Source organism: Microtus oregoni, unplaced genomic scaffold (genome assembly GCF_018167655.1).
Source record: "Microtus oregoni isolate MIOR12 unplaced genomic scaffold, Mior012 000082F_ref0000272, whole genome shotgun sequence".
NCBI lineage: Eukaryota > Metazoa > Chordata > Mammalia > Rodentia > Cricetidae > Microtus > Microtus oregoni.
The window spans coordinates 1,714,702-1,740,798 of NW_024544542.1; the positions used below are offsets into that span (position 1 = coordinate 1,714,702).

Here is a 26,097-nt window from a genome sequence, read left to right on the forward strand (position 1 = left end):
AAACAGAGAAGTCGACCAATGGAATCGTATAGAAGACCCGGATTTTATCCCACAAACCTATGAACACCTCATTTTCGATAAAGGAGCTAAAAGTATACAATGGAAGAAAGAAAGCATCTTCAACAAATGGTGCTGGCACAACTGGATGTCAACCTGTAGAAGAATGAAAATAGACCCATATCTATCACCGTGCTCAAAACTCAAGTCCAAATGGATTAAAGACCTCAATATCAGCCCAAACACACTGAAGCTGATAGAAGAGAAAGTGGGAAATACCCTACAACAGATGGGCACAGGAGATCGCTTCCTATGTATAACCCCAGAAGCACAGACATTAAGGGCAACATTGAATAAATGGGACCTACTTAAACTGAGAAGCTTCTGTAAAGCAAAGGACATTGTCACTAAGACACAAAGGCAACCCACTGACTGGGAGAAGATCTTCACCAACCCCGCAACAGACAAAGGTCTGATCTCCAAAATATATAGAGAACTCAAGAAACTAGACTTTAAAATGCTAATTAACCCAATTAAAAAATGGGGCACTGAACTGAACAGAGAATTCTCAACAGAAGAAGTTCAAATGGCCAAAAGACACTTGAGGTTGTGCTCAACTTCCTTAGCAATCAGGGAAATGCAAATCAAAACTACTTTGAGATATCATCTTACACCTGTCAGAATGGCTAAAGTCAAAAACACCAATGATAGCCTTTGCTGGAATGGCTGTGGAGGAAGGGGTACCCTCATCCATTGCTGGTGGGAATGCAATCTTGTGCAACCACTGTGGAAGTCAGTGTTTCGGTTTCTCAGGAAATTCGGGATCAACTTACCCCTGGACCCAGCAATACCACTCCTGGGAATATACCCAAGAGATGCTCTATCAAATGACAAAAGCATTTGTTCAACTATGTTCATAGTAGTATTATTTGTAATAGCCAGAACCTGGAAACAACCTAGATGCCCTTCAATGGAAGAATGGATGAAGAAAGTATGGAATATATACACGCTAGAGTACTACGCTGCGTTAAAAAACAATGACTTCTCGAATTTTGCATGCAAATGGATGGAAATAGAAAACACTATCCTGAGTGAGGTGTCCCAGACCCAAAAAGATGAACATGGGATGTACTCGCTCATAATTGGTTTCTAGCCTTAAATAAGGGTCACGGAGTATACAATAGGTGAACCTAAAGAAGCTAAGTAAGAAGGTGAACCCAACGAAAAACATATAGATATACTCTTGGCTAAGGGAAGTAGACCAAATTGCCGGGGAGAAAATTGGGATCTTGGGGTGGGGTCCGATGGGGGTAAGGGGAGATGGGGAGAGAAAAGGTAGAAAGGAAGAAGGGGGGACTTGGGGAAACAGGAGAATTGGGATAAAGGATAGGTGGATAGGGGAGCACGGAACCACAATTAAGGGAGCCTCTTTAGGGTGGGCAAGAGACTTGACCCTAGAGGGGCTCCCAAGTGCCCAAGATGAGGTTCCCAGTTAGTTCCTTGGGCAGCTGAGGATTGGGAACCTGAAATGACCCTATCCTAGAGCAATACTGAAGAATATCTTGCATATCATCATAGAACCTTCATCTGGTGATGGATAGAGATAGAGACAGAGACCCACACAGGAGCACTGGACTGAGCTCCCAAGGTCCCAATGAGGAGCAGAAGGAGGGAGAACATGAGCAAAGAAGTCGGGACCACGAGGCGTGCACCCACCCACTGAGACAGTGGAGCTGATCTACTGGGAGCTCACCAAGGCCAGCTGGACTGTGACCGAAAAAGCATGGGATAAAACCGGACTCTCTGAACATGGCGAACAATGAGGGCTGATGAGAAGCCAAGGACAATGGCTCAGGGTTTTGATCCTACTTAATGTGCTGGCTTTGTGGGAGCCTAGCCAGTTTGGATGTTCACCTTCCTAGATATGGACGGAGGGGGGAGGACCTAGGACTTACCACAGGGCAGGGAAATCTGACTGCTCTGTGGACTGGAGAGGGAGGGGGAGAGGAGTGGGGGGAGGGGGAGAAGGGTGGGAGGAGGGGGAGGGAAATGGGAGGCTGGGAGGAGGGGGAAACTTGTTTTTTGTTTATGTTTTTTTTTCTTCTTTTCTCAATAAAAAAATTAAAATAAAAAATAAAAATAAATAAATAATAAAAAAAAGAATTAGCTGCTTTTCTTTGGTTCTTTGGAACCATTCCTACTCTGTAGCCCAGCATAGCCTAGAACTATACAATTCTGGTAGGGCTCCAACTCCTAACAAAGCTCCTGCCTCAGTTTTCTGAGTATTTGGATAACAGGTATCTGCCATGACTACCTGGGCTTTGATAAATTTTATTTTTCAAGAAAGTGTTCCATCTTAACCATCAAATGTGTGAGCATAAGATTATATAATTTGTCCTTAGCTTCCCTTCATGTCCTTGCTCTGGCCAATGATGTCTTCTGGTTCAGTTTTTAATTAATACTTCTTTTATCTTCTCTCTTGATCGGTTTACTAGATACTCTTTTGCTTGGGTCCAGATGAAATTTCAAAGAATCACTTTCATATTTTTAATTTTCTTTATTTGCTGTTTTATTTGCTTTCATTTGCTTCTGTTAAAATTTTATTATAGGACTTTTTATATTGATTTGGGTTTATTTTATAATTCTCCCTTTGTTTCTAAGGCAGAAGTTTACTTCTTTTAGATTTTTTAAAAGGCAGGCATTATACACACACATATTTATATATAATATATATGTGTGTGTATAGTCAGGCATGTTAGTTACATGTATATTTTTGATATAGCTATAGATGTGTGTGTTTAGTCAGCATTTCTTTCGTCTTAAATTTTTTGAGATGCATTTTCAGTCAGTTGAAAAAATGAATTTGTGTGTGTGTTTGTGTGTGTGTGTGTGTGTGTGTGTGTAGTATGGTGTGCCCCACATTGAAACAGGAAGTCAGTTTGGGGTATCTGTCTCTAGTCATTATCCAAATTTTTAAAATGTGTATGAATGTCCACCCATCTGTACATCTGTGTACCACTTGCCTGGTATCAGGAGACCAGAAGAGGACATCAGATCCCTTGGAACTAGCATTACAGATGGTTGTGAGGCACAGTATGGGTGCTGAGAATTGAACCTGGGCCCTCTAGAAGAACCATGGTTGTGAGCCACAGTGTGGGTGCTGAGAATTGAACCTGGGCCCTCTAGAAGAACCATCAGTGCTCTCTCTAGTTCTCAGCTCCTTTTTATTATTTGTTTGTTTATATGTTTTTGCCTGTTGCTGAAATAGAACTCATAAGTTTGGACTTAGCCAGTGAGATTCAGAGACCTGTCTTTCTATAAGCCTGGGGAGAGGGGTGTGCACTTCTAGGCTTTCACACGGGCTTGGGAGATCTGTATTCTGGTCCTCATGCTTTGTGTGTGTGTGTGAGGTGTGTGTGTGACTGGCATTTTGCCAACTGACCCATCTCCCCAGTTCCTTTATTACTGATTTATAACTTAATTTAATGCAGTTTGGTATTTTTTTTATTGAGAAAAGGAAAAAGAAAAAAGTTTCTGCCTCCCCCCAGCCTCCCATTTCCCTCTCCCTCCTCCCACCCTTCTCCCCCTACCCCCACTCCTCTCCCCTTCCCTCTCCAGTCCAAAGAGCAGTCAGGGTTCCCTGCCCTGTGGAAAGTCCAAGGTCCTCCCCCCTCCATCCATGTCTAGGAAGGTGAACATCCAAACTGGCTAGGCTCCCTCAAAGCCAGAACATGTAGTAGGATCAAAACCCTGAGCCATTGTCCTTGGCTTCTCATCAGCCCTCATTGTTCGCCATGTTTAGAGAGTCCAGTTTTATCCCATGCTTTTTCAATCACAGTCCTGCTGACCTTGGTGAGCTCCCAATAGATCAGCCCCACTGTCTCAATGGGTGGGTGCACTCCTCGTGGTCTTGACTTCCTTGCTCATCTTCTCCCTCCTTCTGCTCCTCATTGGGACCTTGGGAGATCAAGTTTTGTTCTCCAATCTAGAATACGTTGTGCCTTGAACAATGTTCCATGTACTGGTGAAATGGATGTGTTTCTGGCTGTGGTTGGAGCAGGCACTCCATAAATATCACTTGTGTCCAGTTGGCTTACAGAGTTGCTCAGAGCATTTGATATCTTTGCTACTTTATTTCTCAGGTACTGACAGGGATGCTGAAGTTCTCACTTTCACAGTGACTTAGTTTATCAATTTGCACATTTTTATTGTTTTACTGATATTTTTAATGCTCTCACTAGGTCCTATGATTGAAGGACACATGCTTTAAAAAGTATTGTTTATAGCATGAAGGATGACCCACGGTAATTCTGAAAATACTTTGTTTACATGTTTTTTAAAGAACAATTTAATTGTCCAACTTTATTCTGGTACTTTTTACATAGCTTATATTTTCTTGAATCTTTATTTTAACATATGTGAATTCTTATTATTTTAGTTGAGTTTCATGTAGCCTGCACACAACTGGCTCTTAATCTTATCTCTCTCATAACTATCTCTATCTTTGATTTTGTGTATTTAAACAAGTCACACTTAAAGAGATTAATCAATACCGCTGGTTCAATATTTTTCATAGTTGTATTTTTGTGCCATTATTATTTTTTTCTGGCGTTCTTTCCTCCTCTCTATTTCTTTGCTTCTAATTTGAATTACTCATTTTGTATGATTCCATTTTTAATCTCCTCTTTTAGCACATCATTGTACCTTTAAGATTCGGTTAATAATAACCCTAGAGTTTCCTGTTTATTTAAAGTAAATCTTTAAATTGAAGGTTGACAGATATGGGAAAAGTCATGCTGATAATAAGGATGGAACCTAATGGGTTTTCACGGAGTGAGCCACGTGTGTCATTGCAACCTTGGTTAGGAAGCACAGCTTCCCTTTACCAGTCACACAACAGTGACCACTGTGTGGACCGTACTCCAGTTTTGACATTAAAAATCATCCTTGTAGCTTAATCTTATTTCTTAGTTGTCCTGCATGTAAATCATAGTTGGTTATTTTCATGTGTTTCATGTTCTCTGGTGATATGTTTAAAGACAGTCTATCTAAATATGAAAAAAAGTAGATGACTTAAATTGTGGGTGCTTCCCTCTGCATAGAACATCAGGTTGGTTCTTTCCAAGAGGTAGGTACATGGTAAGGCCAGTGTCATGACTGTTTTAGCTTCAAGGTCTTAGTTCAAAACAGGGTTTTTCAGTCACATCTCCAATACTCTGCTGTTGCTCTGGGTCAAAGTATCCTGACTTCAAAATTGATATTAGGCCATGGGTGCAAAATACTGCTCCCCATAAACCAGAATTATTCATTAAAAATCTGAGTACCCAACATAGGATACATCCCTAAGAGTTATTTGTCACGGCTTCAGAAGCACCCAAATTAGCCCATGTTACTGCCATTGCACTTGCCTGGTGGCCGTAACCAGATGAGGATGTAGGATATAGAAAAATCAAGCTAGACTGACCAGGAAAACCATTCCTTGCTGGATGGCTCATCTAGCATCATAACGCACAGAGTAGGCTGCTGGGGAAGAAAATGAATGTATCAACAATATTATACAGCACTGAACCCTCGCCACCGCAATCTAGACCTGTCTATCAAAGTGTGCTCACTGGTGTAATACTGGCATGAGAGGTAAAGACTGAACCAATTACTTTTTGCCTGAATATGAATTGTGCCCCACAGGAGAAGTTTTATGCCTAGTACTGTGGCCTAATCAACACTCATGGCTGGGAGATCATAGGAGGATTCTATTTTTTTTTTTGTTTTGCTAAATGGTCATGTAGCCAAAGTGCATTCTACATATTTATGTTTAGGCCCTATGTATTTGTACTGCTTTGAACTTTGGCCAGAGATGTTCCGTGTCGAAGTGGGTCGTAGTAATGCAGAGACTCATAACTGGTCAGAGTGCCACAAATAAATTAATTCTGAGTACTGAACTGATCGTAGGTCACTCCATCATGTGTCCGTCCTCTATCAATCAAGACTCAGGTATCTTTGAGTGAGAAGAGACAGAAAAATTGAAGAGTCAACTGAGAGGGAAGAGAGCTGTAAAATGGTGACTTCTGGACACAACATGGCTGTTGCATACTTTGTCTCATAGCAGCTGTAGTTTTGCATAAAACCAGTCAAAATTCCAGCAAGGATTGTGGAGGAACCCGAAGGCAGCACTCTTATTGGAGGAAATATTAGCAAAGGATTGCTGTGAAGGAGGGACGTTACTTTCCTTTATGAATGTGGCGGCCTGTAGATTGCTCACACCCCAGCGGATGACCACACACAATGTACTTATGGGAAACACGATAAGCCTTGCGGTTATTAATAACACAAATTTAAAAAAAAATGAAAAAGAGGACTTGAAGGAGGAAGGGAAATGGCTGAGGGCTTTAGGTGAAATTGTAGGCAGTACCGGTAGATGGATATGAATGATATGCACTATAAAAACGTATGAAACTTTTAAAGAATAAAACATCATTTAAAAAGTTGATATTGACACTGCTCTAGAATCATTTAAACTGGGTGTGTGGACTGTCGGCTGATTAGTTTTCATATATGTGCGCATGTTTGTGTGTGTGAGAGAGAGAGAGAGAGAGAATGTATGAACACGTATTTGTGTATGTGTGCGTGTGTTTCATAGTCCCTGATCTCTGTACATGATTAAAACTAAGCACTGAGCAGCCTCAATTTATTTTCCTGCAGAAGGGCCCCTTCCAGCCTTCAGGCAGCTATAGCACTCGGAGAGTTCATATCGATTTATTCTTAAAATATATAAATCAATATTATGCTTCTACCTTGACTGCTTCAGCAAGAACATGCACCGACTTCAGCACTACAGGTTCCTTAACCAGCTGAACAGTATTTATAAATGATAGCCTTTCTGATTTTTAGAAAGTAATGGCCACATGGACATTTTGAAAAAGTTCAGAGGGATAAGGCATGAAATCATTTCCGTTTACTTGAGGGTCAATTCAACACTCTGATGAAATGACATACTGAGAACACTTTTTATTCAAGGAATTCTTTTCTTTAAAACATGTATTTATTTTTATTTTATGTGTAAGAGTGTTTGCCTGAATGTATATATCTATAACACATGTGTGTGTCCTGGTGCCTGAGGAGATCAGAAGAGGAAACTGGATCACCTAGAGCTGAAATTACAGACAATTATGACACCCTCCCTCTCCCTCTCCCTCTCCCCCCCCCCCCCTCTCTCTCTCTGTGTGTGTGTGTGTGTGTGTGTGTGTGCATGCACACACCGGCTGGGAATCGAATTCAGGACCTCTGCAAGAGCAGGAAGTGCTCTTAACTGCCTAGTCATTGCTCCATCCCATTCAAGGAATTTTTGAGTTTTCAAGGATCTCTGCTAATAAACAAATCATGTGTATTTGTTTTCAAAAGGAACACACATGTGAATATTCTCTGAAACAAAACTTTCTTCATCACCCATGCTCCATTGTGGATGAAAATAAGTTGTTCTATCTTCTCATTTTGTTGGGGGTTTATTTCCATAGCCATTCTGGGTTAAAATTGTTAAATTAAACTACTTTCACAACTCTAATGAGTTCATAGCTTGTTGTTCTGATTGGGCTTGCTATTACGTTATCTGGATGACAAAATTTGTACACCTTGAGCAATGGTATGTAAGTTGGCTCTTGTGTTCAGTTTAATATAAAAGTAGTATTTCCACAAGTGAGAGGAGACTGAGGCATTCCTCTGGTGTTTCTGTTTCATCTGGTTAGCAGAAGGAGGAAGGAAATGGTTTAAAAAGAATTACCTAAGAAATATTTTTGCAGAAAAGAATTTTTTTTAATTTATCTGTCATTTTAAAAATTTTATATAAACAATGAGACCTTAAAATGTGGGGTCTAAATTCTTACGGTTTGGTTTTTGTTTGCTTGCTTGTTTTGTTTTTAAACAAAAAAAGTTAGTTAAACTCTTTCCCAAAGACTGAAAAATAGAGAATTAAAGGAAGGGAAATCTGAAATACCTTGCTCTTCAGTCTGACTGGTGTGATCTGAGGTGCATGGCAGAGTGGTTCCCATAGTTCCCTTTATACCTATGTCTGTATTGTTGCTGATCTTTTAGAGATTTCAGATGTCTGAGCTCAGATGTCTCCCTTGTAAAAACTATTTCAGGAGTCTGTGGTTTTAGTCAAGAAATCTCTGTGCCATTCTTGTCATTTTTATTCTGCAAGTTTTAGGACAAATGTCCTAAAATGATTTATCATCATTATAAATAACACATAAAGGCTGGAGGATGGCAGGAAGGCATGACTTGGTTCATTCAGTGACAGTCAGGCTGGGAATGAAAAACAATGACAAATAGATTGGGATGAAGACAAAAAGTATGTTATTCTAAACCTGACTCTTCTTTTGTCCATAACAAAATATTCTTAGAATAAACTAAAAATCCAGCAATAATACTGTCCATTGAGTTGAAGATGAATATGTGGATTACTATTAAAAGATATATATGATAAACCATATGGCTAGAGAAAAACAGCAATATTTGGGACCAGAAAAAAAGTAATTTTTTCTCTGTTACAGGGACATGAATACCAGACTGTTAACTTTGGACTTTAGAGTTATAGCAGCAAGATGAAATGTCATGGGGATAAATTTTGAATGAATCCATATTTGGCTATAGCAGGAGCTTGCTTACAGAGGTATGTAAATTATGTAGGAATTATAGACAAATTCAGCGGATCAACTAGATGACCAAATCTGATGATTTTCTGGTTTGTGCACGTAAGTAGTCAAATAGAAATCATATACTGACCAGTGTACAATATTTAATTATGGTTTCACTAGATATAAATAATAAAAGTACAAAGGCCAAACAGTAAATATAAGATCATTTTTCTTTTTTTGAGAGGGGATAGAATACAGATATTGATAACATAGCCTGTAAATAACAGCGTGTTTTTCTGAGTTTTATGAATGACAGTCTTGAGTGTCAGAATATCACTTGAGACTGCTCTGTAACCCAGGCTAGCTTTAAACCCATAGTAATCCTCCCCATTACGGACATGAGACCCAATAGCTGGCATAGCAAATTTTCTCATTGGAGATCTATAACATGCCAAACAAGATATTTTCACAATTTCTTGAGAGTATTCAAAGAGAAGAAGTTAAGTAATAGGATCAGATTTTTAACTATTTCATATAAACGATCTTAATTTTTTTCCTGTCCTTATGAGTTTCTGGTTTAACTGGACTTGTTGTGTTTGACTTTGAGAGAGATCAGACAGCTGAGTTGGATAGGCTTTCTTCCTCACCATCCTTTCCTTTGTGAAGTCCTTTAATAGACTCTTTAACACCAGGATTGGCCATGATGCTCAGAACTTCCCTGTTTCAAAGCAGCAGGTCTACCCATCATGATTTCTAGTTTAGTGTAAGGACTCAGATTCTCTCACCGACACAGCTCAGCAGACAGTTTCTACCTAACCCCTTTAGGATTCCAGTTTTAGCCTAGCTGCAGGTCCTAAGCAAATCTGGGAGAAGACTAACGGAAAAGCATCTAAATCTTTACTATTTAAGTTTCCCGTGATTTTAAGACCATGTAAATTTTGGAATTCATTAAACAATCTTGATCTAGTACAAGATCCATCCAAATTGCTCCACTGTTTTTCTCAGGCATTTCCCACTACCTGTATTCTATTCATAGGAGCCAACTTTTGCTACTCAGTGAATGACTATCTATTTCAGTCATGGTGGACTGGTATCGAAAATCAATATCACACGATGGAGGTTTCCCTTCTGTAGGGGGATGTGGGTAGAGGTGATGTCATTCATTCCTCTGGCTTTAAATTTCCTGTATTTATATCCCGAGCCCAGACTTTTCACTGTAGTTCAAGCTTCTAAATTCAAATGCCTGCAAGAAAAACTCTCCTGGTATTTCAAATTTAACTCCTCTGAAATTAAATTCTTTCTTCCTGCCTTTCCACCCCAACCTGCTTCTGCTCCTCCCTCAGCCTCCAACTCCCAATCTGTTCCTGCTTTAAACTCCTCTCTGTAAGCCAATGCCTTCATTAGGCTCACTACCCAAGCCGGGAACCAGACAGCCTTCTACAACTCAACCCCTTTGCTGCATATAAAACCCGCCATTGCATTAGCTGACCTGCTTTGCTATATCAAAATACCACATGCTAGGGATCTCTTAAACAATGAATTTGTTTCTTTCTTACAGTTCTGGGAATTAAGTTGAAGATCAGCATGCTGGAAGATTCAGTGTCTAACTTTATGTTCAATTTTCACATGATAAATGTCTTAGGACACAAAGTTCCATCTCCATGATCATTTTTTTTGTCAACTTGAAACACACTGGAGTCACTTGGGAAGAGTGGAGCTTAGCTGAACTCTGCATCAGATTGGTCTGTGGAAGGTTTTCTTAGTTAGCAATTAATGTAGGAGAGTTCAGCCCACTGTAGAACATGCCACCTCAGGGTTTATGGCATGTTCTGGCTTTTTGGGACCCTAGTCTATATGGATGCATAGCTTCCTGGGCCTGGATGTAGTGGGGAGGGCCTTAAACTTCCCACAGGGCAGGGTTCCCTACCCTCTCTCAAGCAGGGAGAGGGAGGGAGGAGGGTGAGTGGGGGAGCAGGAGGGGATTGGGAGGAAGGGAGGAAGTGTAAATTTTTGAATGGAAAAATAAAAACTAAATAGACATTTTCGCAGGCTAGTAAGCAGGTTTCCTACATGGCTTCTTCTTTGAAGTCCTGCATTGAGGTTTTGTCTTCACTCTCTTCAGTGGTAGACCATGTTTGGAACATGTAGACCTAATGAAACCATTTTTTCCCAGGTTGCTTTTGGCCAGTGTTTATATTACAGCAAAGGAAAAGCAAACTAGGAGAGTTCCCATCATTGATTTTTTTTCCCCCAATGTATCTGCTGTAGGAACTTCTTCAGCTAGTAGCCTCTAAGTTACCAACCCATTTACATACTATAAATGCCAATGTAAAATGAATGCTTCCTGTCTCTTGCTATTGCTGGATTCAGTTCCTGTTTCCCTGTTCCTGCAGAGGACTGTGATCTGTGAGTGTACCCCTAAATAAATAACCGTTTATTTATAGTGCAATTCTGAGCTAGTGTGGGGTTTCTTTTAGCATCCTTCTTCAATTTAGTATCTTCAGATGTTATCACATTGAAGATTAAAATTTTTACATGTGAATTGTAAGAAGGACACAAACATTCATTATATTCCTATTTAAGACCTGTTCTACATCTAAAATATCTTTAACCCATCACTTCTTTCCTTCTTCCTTCTTGTTATCATGAGAATACATCACCATGATTTTCATGTAAGCTGCTTCAGCATCTAGAAATTTCCTTTCTGGCTCTCTGTTTTCACGCACGTGCCCTTTTAACCCCTTTGTCTTTCGAGGAGCCAGTGAAACTCACAAAATTCCACATCATGTGAATGTACTGCTTTAAACATTCTTTCTTTTGGTCTTCCCCTGGGCCAACAATAAAAAAACACACATCTCAGTCATAACAAGCACTGTCCTGCAAGAGCTGACTGCCAAAGATGACTTCAGTATCACACTCTGCTTCTCTCTTTCCTGGTTTCCTGGAATATGTCAATAACTCTTTTATTTTGGCATATGTGTGCTCTGTGATCCCTCTTCCAGTTTCTTGTTGTAGTTGGTTACTGTGTATCATGGCATATCCCAATGAGGTGCTACCCACTCAGAAAAATACGCATTACACTTGTCCAGTCCTCCTGTTCAGCACTGTCCACCTCCTGTATCACCATTGTTTCTCTCCGTTTTCCATTGGAGTACTTAAGTTCTGTGTGATGAAGAGCCTGCATGCATATTCATCTTAAGCAAATGAACTGGTTGCTCATGATTATTTGTTGAGTATACGTGTGAGTCAAATGCATTCAACAAAGCATTTTTATTTTGACATATGATCCTATATATCTGTGCTTGCCATAATTTGTTGATGAGCCTAGAGATTCATTAATAGTTCCGGTTGATATATTAAGTGCAAGGGTTTTTTTATGAAATATAAATTGACCACAGGATTGAAAGAAATTTAACTTCTGTGACAAAGTCATATTAATTTTGGCATATTATGGCTAAAATTTTGGGCATTATAAACTTAAAAATATTTTTCCTACAATCATGTTTATCCTTTTCATTATCTACTTTTCCCCTCAGCCTACTAGGTCCTAGGTTAGGCTCAATTTGAGGGTTGGTGCTGTATGCTGTATATGAAGTATAGAACCACTGTTTGGGGAGGTAAGCTGTATAGCAATTCTGAAGGGCATCACCCATTAAATTCAAGGCAACTGGTTTAGATCTTCTTTATATATAAAGAAGAGGTTCAATATAACACTCACAGCAGACCTGGGAAGACCTAACTCTGAGAACTTAAGATAAAACCGGAGTGAATCACTGAAGAAAGGTTTCAATTGTTAGGGATTGCACCCAAGGTAGGAGGGATAACCCAAAGCTTTTTGCCCAGTTTTCCCAGCCAATAATGCAAACAAACGCAGAGCCAAAAACAGTTCCAGTGCCAAAAATACAATCACAAACTTTTGGAAGACTGGCCCTGAAATTCCTTTGTTCCAGTTTGAATAGTCTTTCCATAATTATTTACTTCTTTCCATGAAGAAATGTAGATGTTATATAGTCTACTTTAGCACATGGGGGCTTTTCGTTTCTGTATCTCATTTAGTTAATGGAAATGAAGGTTAATGCTGTGTTTGTGTCCTGTCACTAACTTAGGTTGAGGTGCTCCTAAGTCCGTACACTATGTTGACAGGGAACTTATAAATACAATTCATATGTGTATGTGTTACATCCTTGAGATCTGCTAAATGAGGATAAAATTCACTCAAACATTATTCAGCAAAAGTCATTAGAAATAGATGCTTCTTCATTCCCCTCCCCTTCTCCTCCTCTGCTCCCTCTCTTTCTACCCCTCCTTTGTCATGAACCCAGTATGTAGCTCTGATTATCTGGAACTCACTATATAGCCCAGACTGGGCTCACCCTGACATCAATCTTTATGCCTCTGCCTCCTGAGCGCCAGGAGGAAAGGACTGAGTACCACTCTCAGCTTCCATACCCATTTCTTAATCACTTGTTACATGATTTATCCATCAGGTCAGGGTTATTTTAGAAAGCAAGAGAATATGACTTTTCAAGGGTCATACAATCAAATTTCTCCTTGAACATGGGGGACATAGTCGTATAAGTGTGTAAACACAGCACCAGGCACACTCGGATTTTCATGACCCAACAGAATATTCTCCAATTCTAAGTTGCTGTCACCCTCTGCTGGGTCAAAAAAAGCACACAAAATTTTATTGATACTACACAAAGTAAAATAATTAAGAAAAATAATAAATACCAGTGTACATTATAAATTTTGTTTTATTATTCTTAATTTTTGAAGCAGGGATCTTTACAAGTACTGTATGCCAAAGTAAGGTATATATCTTAATATAAAAGTCATTATTAAGAGGCTTTTGGCAGGAAACAATATTTTAATTTGAATATTCCAGGAAGGGTGCTTCTTGGTCCCAAAAGTACTTAAAGACCTCTCAAATATCAGAAAGATCTATCCGAATAGAGACACATCAAAAAGAACACGTAACTATGGACCAACATATCTGATGACGAAGTCAGCTTCATAGAACTAGCTTTCGTTTGAGTAGATGAGTACCCAGAACCGAATACCCGTTCAGAAATTCTGGGAAACAAATGGACGATATATAGCAAACCTATATCTCTCTGCTTGGAATCATTCCCTATCTAGAAAAACAGAAACAAAACTTTCAGAGCTGTTCTTGACAAACACACCACACATAGAAGGGCAATTAAAAAAACAGTCCTTCATTTGTTCATTCCGTATGTTGGTATATTTAAGACACTCAGGTATTTTTAAAACAGCGCCGCGCGAGCGATCTAAAGGCAAACAGTAAAATCCATCAATTCAAAGTGACATCCTCTCCCTGAGAGGTGGTAGATTTGTGACTACTCTTTGGCAGTAGCGTCTTGGAGTTCTACTGAACCCTCTTTATTGAGCAAAAATTCAAGGACTCAGGACAACCCATTTATTGTATTATTCTTTGATGCAAAAAGGAGAACTAAAAAGAATAAAGCAGTAAGGGTGGCCTCTCGAGAAGCAGAGCCCTTATAGGAATCCTGCAAGTTAATGAGAATTCACCCAGGACTCAAGAGCGATGGAGAGGGAGAGAAAGGAGGAGACAGTGGGGCGGGGGCAAACCTCTTCCTCTGCAGCTGGCCCTGTCCCTCATTTGTTGCTCCAATAAGCAGTAATTAGGTCCTGAGCTAATGGTGTCAGCTGATCTGCTGTTTTTAGGCTAGACCCAGAGGAAATCTCCATGGAAACCCTGCTGGACTCGTCCCCCCACCTGGATGCCTCCAGCTCCTTTCTGCCACCTGGCTGCCGCCCGGCCCGCTGCTACCTCCTCCTGCCTCTAACCTGCAGCCTGCAGCACGCGCACTGCCCCCGGGATCCCTAAATGGGACAATTCTGCCCGTGACGTCAGCGCCCAGCCGTCTCCACAGAAACTTTTGTCCCATTGGCCAATCAGAGAGCTTGGAAGGGGCCTAGGGGTGGGGGGTGGGAGGAGAGGGGAGTGGGAGGGGTGGGGGTGAGGGGAGAGGCGAGAGGTTTAGTGTGTGGAGCTGCTCGCGCAGCGCCCCGGCTGTCAGTCCCGGCTGGGGCCGCCGCTAGACCTTCCCAGAGACGCGCACCCCCGCACCCCCCGCCCCGCACACCCTCGCTCGACCACACATACGCACACGCTCAGCCTGGCCGCGCGGGAGCCACTGAGCAGCCTGAGAGCAGCGGGACCGGCTGCGGGCGGAGGACTGAGCTGCATTCCCACCGGGGCTTTCGCCTGGGAGACCGAAGCAGTCGCCAGGGTGGGCTCGGACCCCTCAAGAAAGGCGGCGCGGGTCGGGCCATCGGGCTGGCTGAGAGGATCCCTGCGACCCGCGGGGGCATAGGCAGGGAGTGTAATAAAGAGGAGCGGCCGCAACGAGCAGGACTGGAACTCCCCTGGTTACTGAGCAGCCGTGACACGAGGGTGGAAATCCTGATGGAGGGATCGCTGACTTCGTTTGCTTGGGAAAATCGTCTGGAGCAACTCCGATTTGGCTCCTCTGAGCAGCGGAGGGGGTTCCATGACGTGGCAGTGGGAAAATAGACAACCGAAACCTCCCGCGTGAACAGCAAACTATAACCCAGGGAGGGGGAACGACTGCTCTCTGCATTTTAATTTCACGCAAAAGGTTCTGTGCGGTAAACTTATTTCCATGTCTTGTACCCACTTCAGCAGAACCCAGAGGGTCTTATCTTGGGGACACCGTCATTATCCCGGAGAGCCCCAGCCAGCGGCCTGCCTTCCTGCTCCCACATTCCCAGGACCGGATTCCTTTTTGGGGTACTCCATCCGTCCTAGACAACTATGGTCAGGTGTCTATGAATACTGGGCCAATTTCTGAAAACTAACTCTTACAACCTACCTGCGAGCTAGAATTTAGCCCAATACATCTGAAGAAAAGGCATGTTGAGTCATTTTTGGGATACCTTCGTGTTCTTTTAAATTCCTGTAAAACGGGATCTGATAGGCTGACCAACATGACAGGTAAGAACTTTCTGTTTCTCTAGTCCTGTCACGGAGAAGGCCAAGGCAGAGCAGGACCCAGCAAGGAGGAGAATCCAGGGACCCCTGTGCCCTTCGAGGCTCACCAACTAAGGGCTGCTTTCGCTAGAGGCGCAGCCCTGGCTCCTGGACCATCCACTGAGGAAGCTTCTGGGGCGCGCGCCTGGAGATTGTCTTGCGCTCTGCCTGCCCTGCCCTGGACACATCCCTGGGGCGAGGCATCTAGGGACCACCTCAAGTCAATATTGGGATTTTTAATAAACCAAGGAATGGGATTTTAATTATTCAGAAACCCAGCTCCTCTGGGCCAGCTGCTGTTGGGATGGTGCTGATCACACAGTATTAAACGGACCCTCCCTTAAGGGCACCAGAAAAAGAGTCCGAGACATCCTTTGCAATTAGGAAAGAACCAGACTTGGTAGCACGGGGCATTGATTGCTGGTGCCCATCCGGACCCTCCTCCTCTCTCTCTGGTCCTACCCCCCCACCTCACCGGAGGCAGCCTCCCGCGGCTCGGCCAGGACCTCGCGTCCTTGCATCGTGGCCTGGGCTGCGTATTTCATGAGCCCGGGGTGAACAGGTGCGAAGTGCTCTGGGAGCATCCGGCCCACGGCAGCGCAGTGGGAACATGGAGAGCGAGCGCGACATGTACCGCCAGTTCCAGGACTGGTGCCTTAGGACTTATGGGGATTCGGGCAAGACCAAGACGGTGACCCGTAAGAAATACGAACGGATCGTCCAGCTCCTCAACGGCTCCGAGTCAAGCTCTACCGACAATGCCAAATTTAAATTCTGGGTCAAATCGAAGGGTTTCCAGCTGGGCCAGCCGGATGAGGTCCGCGCGGGTGGCGGCGGCGCCAAGCAAGTGCTCTTCGTGCGGGTCAAGACTACGGTGAGCCGCCTTCTCTGTTATTTGTCTGCTGGAGCAGCCCGGAAGGGAGGGCGGAGAGAGGGGAAGGCAGGGAGATGCTGGAGCCAGTGTTGGCTCCTTGCCCCCCCCCCCCTTCAACCCCCTCTCCAAGTCCTACACAGACGCAGTGGCCGGGCGTGATTTCCCTTCTAGAAAGTCTTTGTGGTCCTTTATTTTAAAGCAACAGCGAACCCGCAGAGCTGGCGGCCCTGCCTGCCTTGGGGCTGCGCTGCGGGACAGGGGTTGAAGCTTGCCTTCACCGTGTTTGGTGATGCCTGGTGTTTCCCTGGCCAGGCCATTGTCCCATGCCCTTCGCTAGGCGCCTGGCGCGTGTCCTACTTCCGCCAGGGCACCTAAAGGCCAGGCTGGAAGCCGAGTCACACGCTCTGATAACGAGGCTGATGGATAGGCTACTGTGTCTCTTTATTGGCACAAAGCACGAATGCGGCGGTTGAGGTGTATTTGGGGCTTTCCCCAGGACACTATTGAGTTTTGTTGTGAGAACGCCAGCGGGGAGACACAGGACAGTCTGCGCGCCTTAGTAGCCCCTTGAGATCCTAGCCACGATTGTTTGGTTGGCAGATAAGATCCTGGATATTCCTCCTCCCCGCCCCCATTCCCTTCTTCACTCGCACCACTGAAGCTTCCAGCTAGGCAATGCACAACAAAGAGATGGGTTTGGGCGCGATTAAATGGTGTGTTTGTTCTTCTTTCTGGGTTGGTTCTAGTCTTTTATCCACAAAGCTGTAGTGAAAGAGGAACCGGCTGTGAGACCGGTATATTTCATCCTAAAACGTAGATGCCTGTGGGGCTGGGAGGCTTCAGCAGCATCTGCTTCCTTTGCAAGAAGATGGGAACAGGGGTCTACAAGTAAGATCTCAGGTCAGATGTACAACACCTAGCTGCCTCATGATGGGTACTCACCTAGAGTGGGGGTGGAGCAGCTATCTGGCACCCTTTGTATTTTTGTCTCGCTTGGGGATTCGTTGAGCTTTGCTCCTTCCTCCCAATCCCCCCCCCCCCCCCTTTTTTAACTGGCGACTATTTCCCAGTGCACAGCTCCCTGAGGATCTTAGAAGGAAGGCTTCTGGAGGAGAAGGCTGTGCTTTCTCTCAGGAGAATGAAAGACACTTTCAAGCTCCGTCTGGAGGACTCACTCAGGTTTGAAAAGAAGCTTTTGGTTCCCCCAAGATTATTTGGGAATGGTTGCTTGGATGATGGAGGTTTCTTTTGGAATTTATCTGGAAAATTTGAAAACAAGGGTGGACTGGAAACACAGAAAAGTTTTTTTACCCCTTCTTCTTGAGGTTCAGTTGTTGAAAGATTTGCAGGAGATAGATATCAACAATTCTTTTGCTTTCTCCTGTAGCGCAGAGCGCTGCTAAAGACAATGCTGAGGCACTGGCTTGCCTTGCTGAATGAAAAGGACCAGTTTGGCATCATTTAGAGTAAGGTTTCTTTACATCTGCATGAGCCAGAAGTGTGTAACAGAGACGAATTGCTTTGTTTCACTTGGAAGGGGACTAATGCTAAGAGTGGACAGAAAAAAATAATTTATTGTTAAGCAGAGTGAATTATAATTCTAGCCGAGTGACGAAAATGTTGTTATATCTTTTTAAAGTACTATTTAACATGGTCATATATCAATATTATAGATTATATTATATATCATGGCTAGCCAGAAAGTTTTTTCAGTTTTTCATTCTTTCTGTCTTAAATTTAGATTCTCTGTTTGGGTCCAAGTGAGTTCATGCTTGTATGGTTTTGATTATAGCCGATATATGTGTTAGAATATGTGTCCCTTTAAAGACTAATTAAAATTCCAAATAACACAAGTTGTATAAAGGTTATACAGGCACCTAGATAATCGTGGGTGTGAGTTATTCAAACCAGCATTCACATGCTGTGACACTCATATTTTCATGTCAAAAAAATAAACGTGGAGTTGTTAGAGAATTACTGCTAAGACACCTAATGGAGAGTGACAGCTGCAGGGGGATAATAACGTAGCACGTGTTTCTCTTTTCAGTAAAGATTCCATATATTAATGGGAGACAATGCGATCTGCCAGGTTATATTGTTAAATGACTTCCGTGCAGTATTTAAAGCACTCTGTGTTCCATTCAAGCCTATTTTGAAATGTTGAATAGGATTTTAATTCATGAGCTCTTCTACTGTTCTTTATGAAAAATTTTCTGCTGCTCCTGACACAGAATTATAGGCTCCACCTTCTCTGAGAGGCAGCCAATCACAGTTTCAACCAGTTAAGAAAATAAATAAAATATCCTTTTTATCTTCTTTCCCAATGTCTGAATGCATTTTCCCCTAAACACATACACACACACACACACACACACACACACACACACACACACACACATTCATTTGCCATCATCATGACACGGATCCAAAAAGACAGAAATATGTTTTCTTTTCATTCAAAGCGTGTATATTGCACACGTTGGTTGAAATGAAAAACTGCCCGTGAATGGTACTTTTGAGCAGATGGAGAGTCACTCTGAGCTCCTTGAGGTCTGAGGGACATTGGGTAGCTTTCCTTTTAGTGAGATATGCTTTGCTCCTGATGCTGCGTCAATCCACTGCTGCTGATAATTAGACGTCATTATTGCAGCCAAAAGGAAAAGAGAAAGAGGAGAGGACAGGCCTGGGCTAATTAACTACTTTTATTTAATGAAAGAGAGACAAATAGCAATTGGGAGGGTACATAAGAACAGACTAGACACACTACATAGACTTAATTGCAACAAGGCAATCTGTCAATCCCATAGTTAGAGGAGCTGGGTTTACCTCTTACTTTATCTAGAGAATAGACACCGCTTTGCAGGGGCTCTTGCCCCCCGAAACCCCAAAACTGAAAACTGGGAGTGCAAAAATGGATTCAAAAAAAAACTGTCAACAACTGGAAAGGATAAGTATATCCTTCAATACTTTTCCTGGCCAGGGGACCTTTCCGTCTCTGATGTTTAGATAACTCAGTGGCTGAAACAACACTAGTTGGTCACCAAGCAACCCCATCCTGCAACTCAGCCATCTTAGGTCTGGACGGGGACCTGGATGTGTATGCTTATGCAGTTTGCTTAACATCCCATCTGCTTATTTTTTGTTTGATTTCATGCTACTGCTCTTAGTACATTTTTAAAATTAAAAGCTCTGTCCAAAAAAAAAAAAAAAGACTCAGCAAATATCTGCCGGTGATCGTAGCAAACTCAGTCAGAGACAATATCAAATAAGCAGGAGTATGACTGCTATCTTTACTACTTTGATAGTTCTTTAGACGCTTTTGATTCTGATTGACACATTGTTTTTTGACAACAATTAATTGAAACACAGTCACAGTCTGAATTACCACAATATTTTCCTCCAATTGATAGTATGGATGGTAAGATAAAAATAATAAAAAATAATCTTTCTTTCTGCATTATGACTAATGCACTGTCTTGTACTTTAAAAAATCCTCATTACGTTGTATAAAACATTAATGAGAAATTTAGTAATTCCATGTGTGCAATCCTTCTTTTAGCTTTAAATCAGTGAATACTCTATAATCAAATCAAAGACTATTTCCTTGACCTATGTTTGTAGGGAAAGAAACCAAGGTGTAAGCTTTGCTTCCCTATACTCTAATCTATATTTACTTTACTGTGAAGCATAAAATGAAATTTCTTCCACAAAGGAATATGCAGTGTCTTTAGTGATGCAATTTAAAAATGATGATTTATTCCGTCCTGCCATCTGTAGCCTCAGAGTTCACGTTGTTCTTACTACTAATTGATGAGTGCAAAGTGATGACAATGAATATTCATGGACAAGATCATAAACAGTTAACATTTTGTTAGGTCTCTGACTATGGTGTACATCACAAATCCTTTATTCTTACCGGGATAAGAGAAATAATAACTTCAAAGAATCTTCACCTACTTCCTCCTCTTCTAACAGCATGCATTCGGAAAATCGGAAACATCTCATGTATTAGACCATCATCTGGAATTTGCTACAGATCTCAGAGAGGAGAAACCGTGCTCACAATCCATTATATTTTGTGCCTATAAGAGACATAAGTCATCAAGGTGGTCATGTTTTTGTTAATCTATTCTTAGATAGAACCAGGTTCCTCTGACACAGCCAACAAAATAACAACATATTATATCTACAACATCAATTCTGGGAATGAAGTAGGGTCCAGAAATAATGCCAGCAATGCTGCTTATGGAACATCCTCAGTAGTTCCTTGTGGCATTGTCATGAGAAACAACCACCTATGATCTTTCTTGTTCAGTGTCAGTGTAAGCTCTAAGACACTGGGGACCTTCAGTGAAGGCCACTTGTGTGAGTGTCAAATGGCAGGACACTTAGATCTAAACACCTCTGCGTATAAGGACTATGTGAAGACTATCCCAGATGAGGACCCTAAGAAAATAACTCTTAACTTTTACATCCATTCTTGATCATCTTAATAGTAAATACAATAGGAGGGCTGTCAACAGTAGTAATTACCTATTTCTTCCTCTGCCATCTGAATACTTTGCTTCAGGATTTTATTTTGTAGACTCACTACACAAGATGGAAAAAGGTGAGGAAGTGGAACCTGGGATATGCAGCAGAACTCTCAAGACCTTCAGTTTTGTGTCAGGATCACATAGATATTTCCTCCAGTGCTATTGTGTTTGCTAAGACTTGTACTAGTATTGTCTAAATAAGAATGATCAAGATGAATCAATCCACTGGGGTTTAGGTCCATTCTCTTTTCAAAATCTCTGTATGACAATATAAAAACAATGGAAACTAGTTGCAGGAAGCAGGGTTGTCCCTTCTAGGCAACCATCACCATCAGCTAATTACTTTGTTGTCTCTAAGACTGCATATAGCAAAAGCAGTTTAGATATACTGGTTAATAGTTGTATAAAGACAGACAGACATAATATCACCAAACTGGGTTTGCAATGTTATGCTTATTCAAGTAAAATATACAATGTTACCAAAATATAACAAAATGTATGAAATAAAAAAATGCTAATAAACAAAAATTAAGAGAAAAAATAAGAAAAACCAAGTGGTTGAATTACTTTGTTCTTTATGTGAAAATTACAATTGACTATGTCATTATAAACTTTCTCCCATTATAAAAGGCAGGCAGATTTTCCTTTCCTCTTAGCTCCTTGTCACTTGGCTCCTGGTTTATACTACATTTATTAGGTTAGAGTTATTATGTGTTTCATATAAAATATTTATTATATAGTGTAGTTGTGTTGTGACCTCAAGGTTTTCATATTTATGTTATATGACTTGGCTCTCACAATGTTTTTCTTTGCTTATGTCTAAAACTATCTCATGCATTTTTACCTAGTTTTCTTTATCACTGATTTTTCTTAAATCTACCTACCATTCTTTCCTTAATGAATAGCTTGTGTGGTGTGTTCTTTAAGGCTTGTGCTAATTGGAAATATTCTTTCTTGGCCTCTACACCTAGATAACAATTTAATAATAGATTTTCTAGTTTTCCATTGGAACTTTGCAGATATCTCTTGTGTCTTCTTATGAGGAAAATATTTTTTCCCAGTTTCATAAGTTGTATGCTTCTTCATTACTGGAATTAAATCATTTCTCTAAGATGTGTTTGAACTCTATTTCTCTATATTTTTATAGGTGATCACACTCATGCATTGTCTGAGTTTTTTGAAAATCCCTGTGTTATATTTTCTACTGTGTATTTCCACCAAAATATTTCAAACCATGACAGTTGAAAATACACAAGATGACATTTTTCTTCATATCCTGCCCCATTCTAGTTTCTATAAACTGGATTCTCTCTTTAAATTCTCATTTTCCCCCATGTATAGAAACACAGTTCACTTTTTCATATAAACTAAAAGTCTGTGTGGCATGGTGGGTTTGCTTCCTTTTGTCTTATAATCAGTTCTTGAGAATTGTGTTCCATTCCTGCCACTGACTCCTAGGTCTTGTAGCTCTCAGATTCTCACCAGCCGTATGCACCATAGGATGGTCCAGTTGTTTGGTGATTTGGTCATTTCTCCAAAGACTGTTTTGAAGATAGAGATTCAAACTCGACCATAACCTGACTAATGTGGTATTTGGTTTGTGCTCATTGCGAAAGGAATAAACCTTGTCTGGTAGTTGTGTGGCCAGACATTCCTATTTATGTCCATATGAAAGGAATCTTTTCTCCTTTCTCTATACTTATATGTTTGTCTATCTGCCCATCTACTCAACTAATTATTAAAATATATGAAATTGAAAGTCTTCTTTGTTTTGTTTTTTCTAGACAGGGTTTCTCTGTTGCTTTGGAGCCTGTCCTGAAACTCGCTCTTTTAGACCAGGCTGGCCCCAAATTCATAGAGATCTGCCTGCCTCTGCCTTTCTAGTGGTGGGATTAAAGGCATGCGCCACCACTGCCCAACTGAAATTGAAAGTATTTATCATTTTAATTGTATGATAATTACCATTAACTATATTCACATTTGTGTGTATGTGTGTGTGTTTGAAACATTTCTTATATACTCTATATTCATTTCCCTTTCATTTCCCCTCTAACTCCTTAATTTGTCTTTTTGTAACTGACTCATTGTGCTTAAGACAAGGTATTCAGGATTCACCCATGCTGCAATATAGTACAGAAATTTCTTTCTTTTCATGCTTGAATAATATTCCATTGAAGGTGTACAACCATGTTTTGTTTAAGCATGATTCTAATGACTATGCTGGCTGCTCCCATTTCTTGGTTATTGTGAATACCACTGATATAAAATTTAATACCCGAATATTAAAGAAACAAATTTTAAAATAAATATGAAGATATTTGACTGTGGGATCATCTATCAGTTATGTTATTATTATTACTTTTGGGTTACTAGCAACTATTTTCAGTGTCAGTCATAGCCTTTTTCAGTCTAATCTATAGTCACAAATATGAGCACTCTTTAAGGCTATCTTAAAGAATGGCCAACTGTTGACTTTATTTTCTCTCAAGAGTTCTTCAGTGTTGGGGTTAGAGAGATGATCAGTAAAAGAAGCATACACTGTTTTTGCAGAGGACCTGGATTCAGTTCCTAGCCCCACCATGGGCAGCTCAAAAGCACCTATAACACCAGACCCAAGGGATCACAAGTCCTCTTCTGGCCTCTAGCCTCTGGAGGAACTGAACTTATATGCATCCCTCCCACACTTACACATTTGCACAGAAATAAAAATATCTTCAAAAAGTTTCAGAGATCATATACCATTTTTAATGTGATTGATGATAATACTATATTGATACTTTATGCTTATAAAGTTCTTTGGGTAAGTTATTGAAAAATTTATTTAAATGGAATGTCACTTTTAATCTTCACAGTAGTCCATGGTGCTACCACTTTCTTATTAAATTAAGGTTTAAATTAAGATGGATTTGTCAGAATCACTCAGTTGTAGGTTCCACAATCCTTGAATTAAGATGTGTATTTAAATATTAAGATAAATATTTAATTAAGACAATCCAATAGCTAAAAATCTAGAATATTCCTCCAACACTAGTGATTGTAGATTAATATCCTATACTAATATTTAACACATTGTAAAATTTACTAAAACATAAATATATAGAGATGAGTTTTAAGTCTGTCTGTCTGTCTGTCTGTACACTTTTAAGTTTCAGTATTTTATTCCTTACAAATTACCTCTCACACTGCCTTAGACACACACGTGCCAGTTTTTACATATACCTGTTATTCTGATCCTTAGTCTATAATTACCTCACCATTGAACACTGTGGTTCATACTTTGCCCTTCTGCTGTATAAGGGGTGCCTCTGTACTTAAAAATTAGAGTATTAACCACAGTCTTGCAGATTCAGGGCATACATAAAACACTAGTGCACACTTGATGGCTACATCATTGGAGAAATAACTTCAGGGTGTTTTTAAGGGATGCCACACAATCTCAAACACCTATACAGTAGGCTACAGTAGAGCTGATGTCATAAACATCAGCTGGCGTGAGACTAGGAGGCCTTCTAGTGCTTACATTAATTTAGATTTTATTCTGCAAGGAATGATGGCTGCCCAAAAGGTTACAGCAGGAATGCCAGCACTCAAGTAGATTTGGATGTTTTTCATGGTTTATATGAGCATTAATAATATAAATTAAATGAGTAAAACATTAAAGTCACACATTTCAACATACTGTTTGAAATAACATTATAGGTAATGAAATAATTATTAGGTTTCACATCAATACAATTCAATAGCTTCTTGTTGCTGAGTAATTGAGCCTGGTTATACATATATCAGATAGTTATTAATTCTAATAAAATATTTAAAATAGAAATCCATTTAACTTATAAAAAACAGATTGTGTCAAGTCAGTTTGTGATACATAGAAATTTTGACTTGAAAATTATCTGTTGATGGCAGATGTTAGAAAAATAGCCTCATCTATCTCTTAAACATGGAGTTTGGGCTTTCAGGCAACAATTTAAGTAAGTTCCTGAGCTTTTTTTGCTTATCTTGATTTCTTATTATTCTGTCCATGCAATGGAAAGTCCTATGGGTCGCCAATTTTTGTGAATTCTGACAGGAAAAATTTAAGACAATTCCCAAATATGCCCACCCTTGTGTAATCTCATCCCCTTGAATGTGGGCAAGGCAGAACCTACGCATACTTATATATATATTTTATGTTGCTATATTTTTTAGAATGAATGAAAGTATGAATGAATGAAAACCTAGCCACTTGAGTAAAGGTTAATACCTGAACTGTCATTTATACCTGATGGGAGGAAGAAATCAGTTTTCTCGATGGAGTGACCTTGGGTATATCAGCCTTTCCAGGACTGGCTTTAAGTTCAGAAGTAGTTGGCCAACATATAATGGACTCCACAGTTTTTGTGTGCTTTTATTTGGTTTTGCTTTGATGTTTCATTCTTTATTTTACTTTGGGCATTGTTTTCTTTTGCTTTCTTGATTGGGGTGTTGATTTGTTTTTTACTTATTCATTTATTTTTCAATTTGAGAAAAACTTCAAGTAGGGTGGGTCAGTAGGGAGAGAGAATCTGAAGAACATGGGGGAAAGGGAAGAATATGTATATTTAAAATTAAAAAATTGTGGCCGGGCGGTGGTGGCGCATGCCTTTAATCCCAGCGCTCGGGAGGCAGAGGCAGGCGGATCTCTGTGAGTTCGAGGCCAGCCTGGTCTACAAGAGCTAGTTCCAGGACAGGAACCAAAAGCTACGGAGAAACCCTGTCTCAAAAATCAAAAAAAAACATTAAAAAATTGTTTAATAAAACTATAATAGCAAATAAAAATATTTTAAAAATCAAACAGGTTATAAAACAAAGGAAGAAAAAGAAAGCCTAGAATATACTCAATACCATAGTGACCCTCTCTGCAGAGAAGGAGGGGACAGGCTGCTGAGAGCTATTAACTCTTAGGGTAGTTCCATGTCTTGGCCACTAGAACTGATTTTACAGTACACACAAGAGTGCATACATCCATTTGACATTCTGGTTTTATCTCCTTTGCCTATG

General features: G+C 40.6%; 1 protein-coding gene across 5 annotated transcripts in view; it reads left to right on the forward strand.

The window, feature by feature from the left end:
• The first annotated feature begins 16,273 nt into the window (after positions 1-16,273).
• LOC121441864 (nucleolar protein 4) overlaps positions 16,274-26,097 on the forward strand; it is a 356,406-nt gene continuing 346,582 nt past the window's right edge. For 4 of the 5 annotated variants that reach the window (XM_041643194.1, XM_041643188.1, XM_041643189.1 and 1 more), the window contains exon 1: positions 16,274-16,540. In XM_041643194.1, coding sequence (XP_041499128.1) covers positions 16,277-16,540 — 264 coding nt within the window. In that variant the 5' untranslated portion in view covers positions 16,274-16,276. Of the gene's footprint in view, positions 16,541-17,607; positions 17,720-26,097 lie in introns of those variants that run through there. The other variant, XM_041643190.1, reaches the window with a different exon arrangement.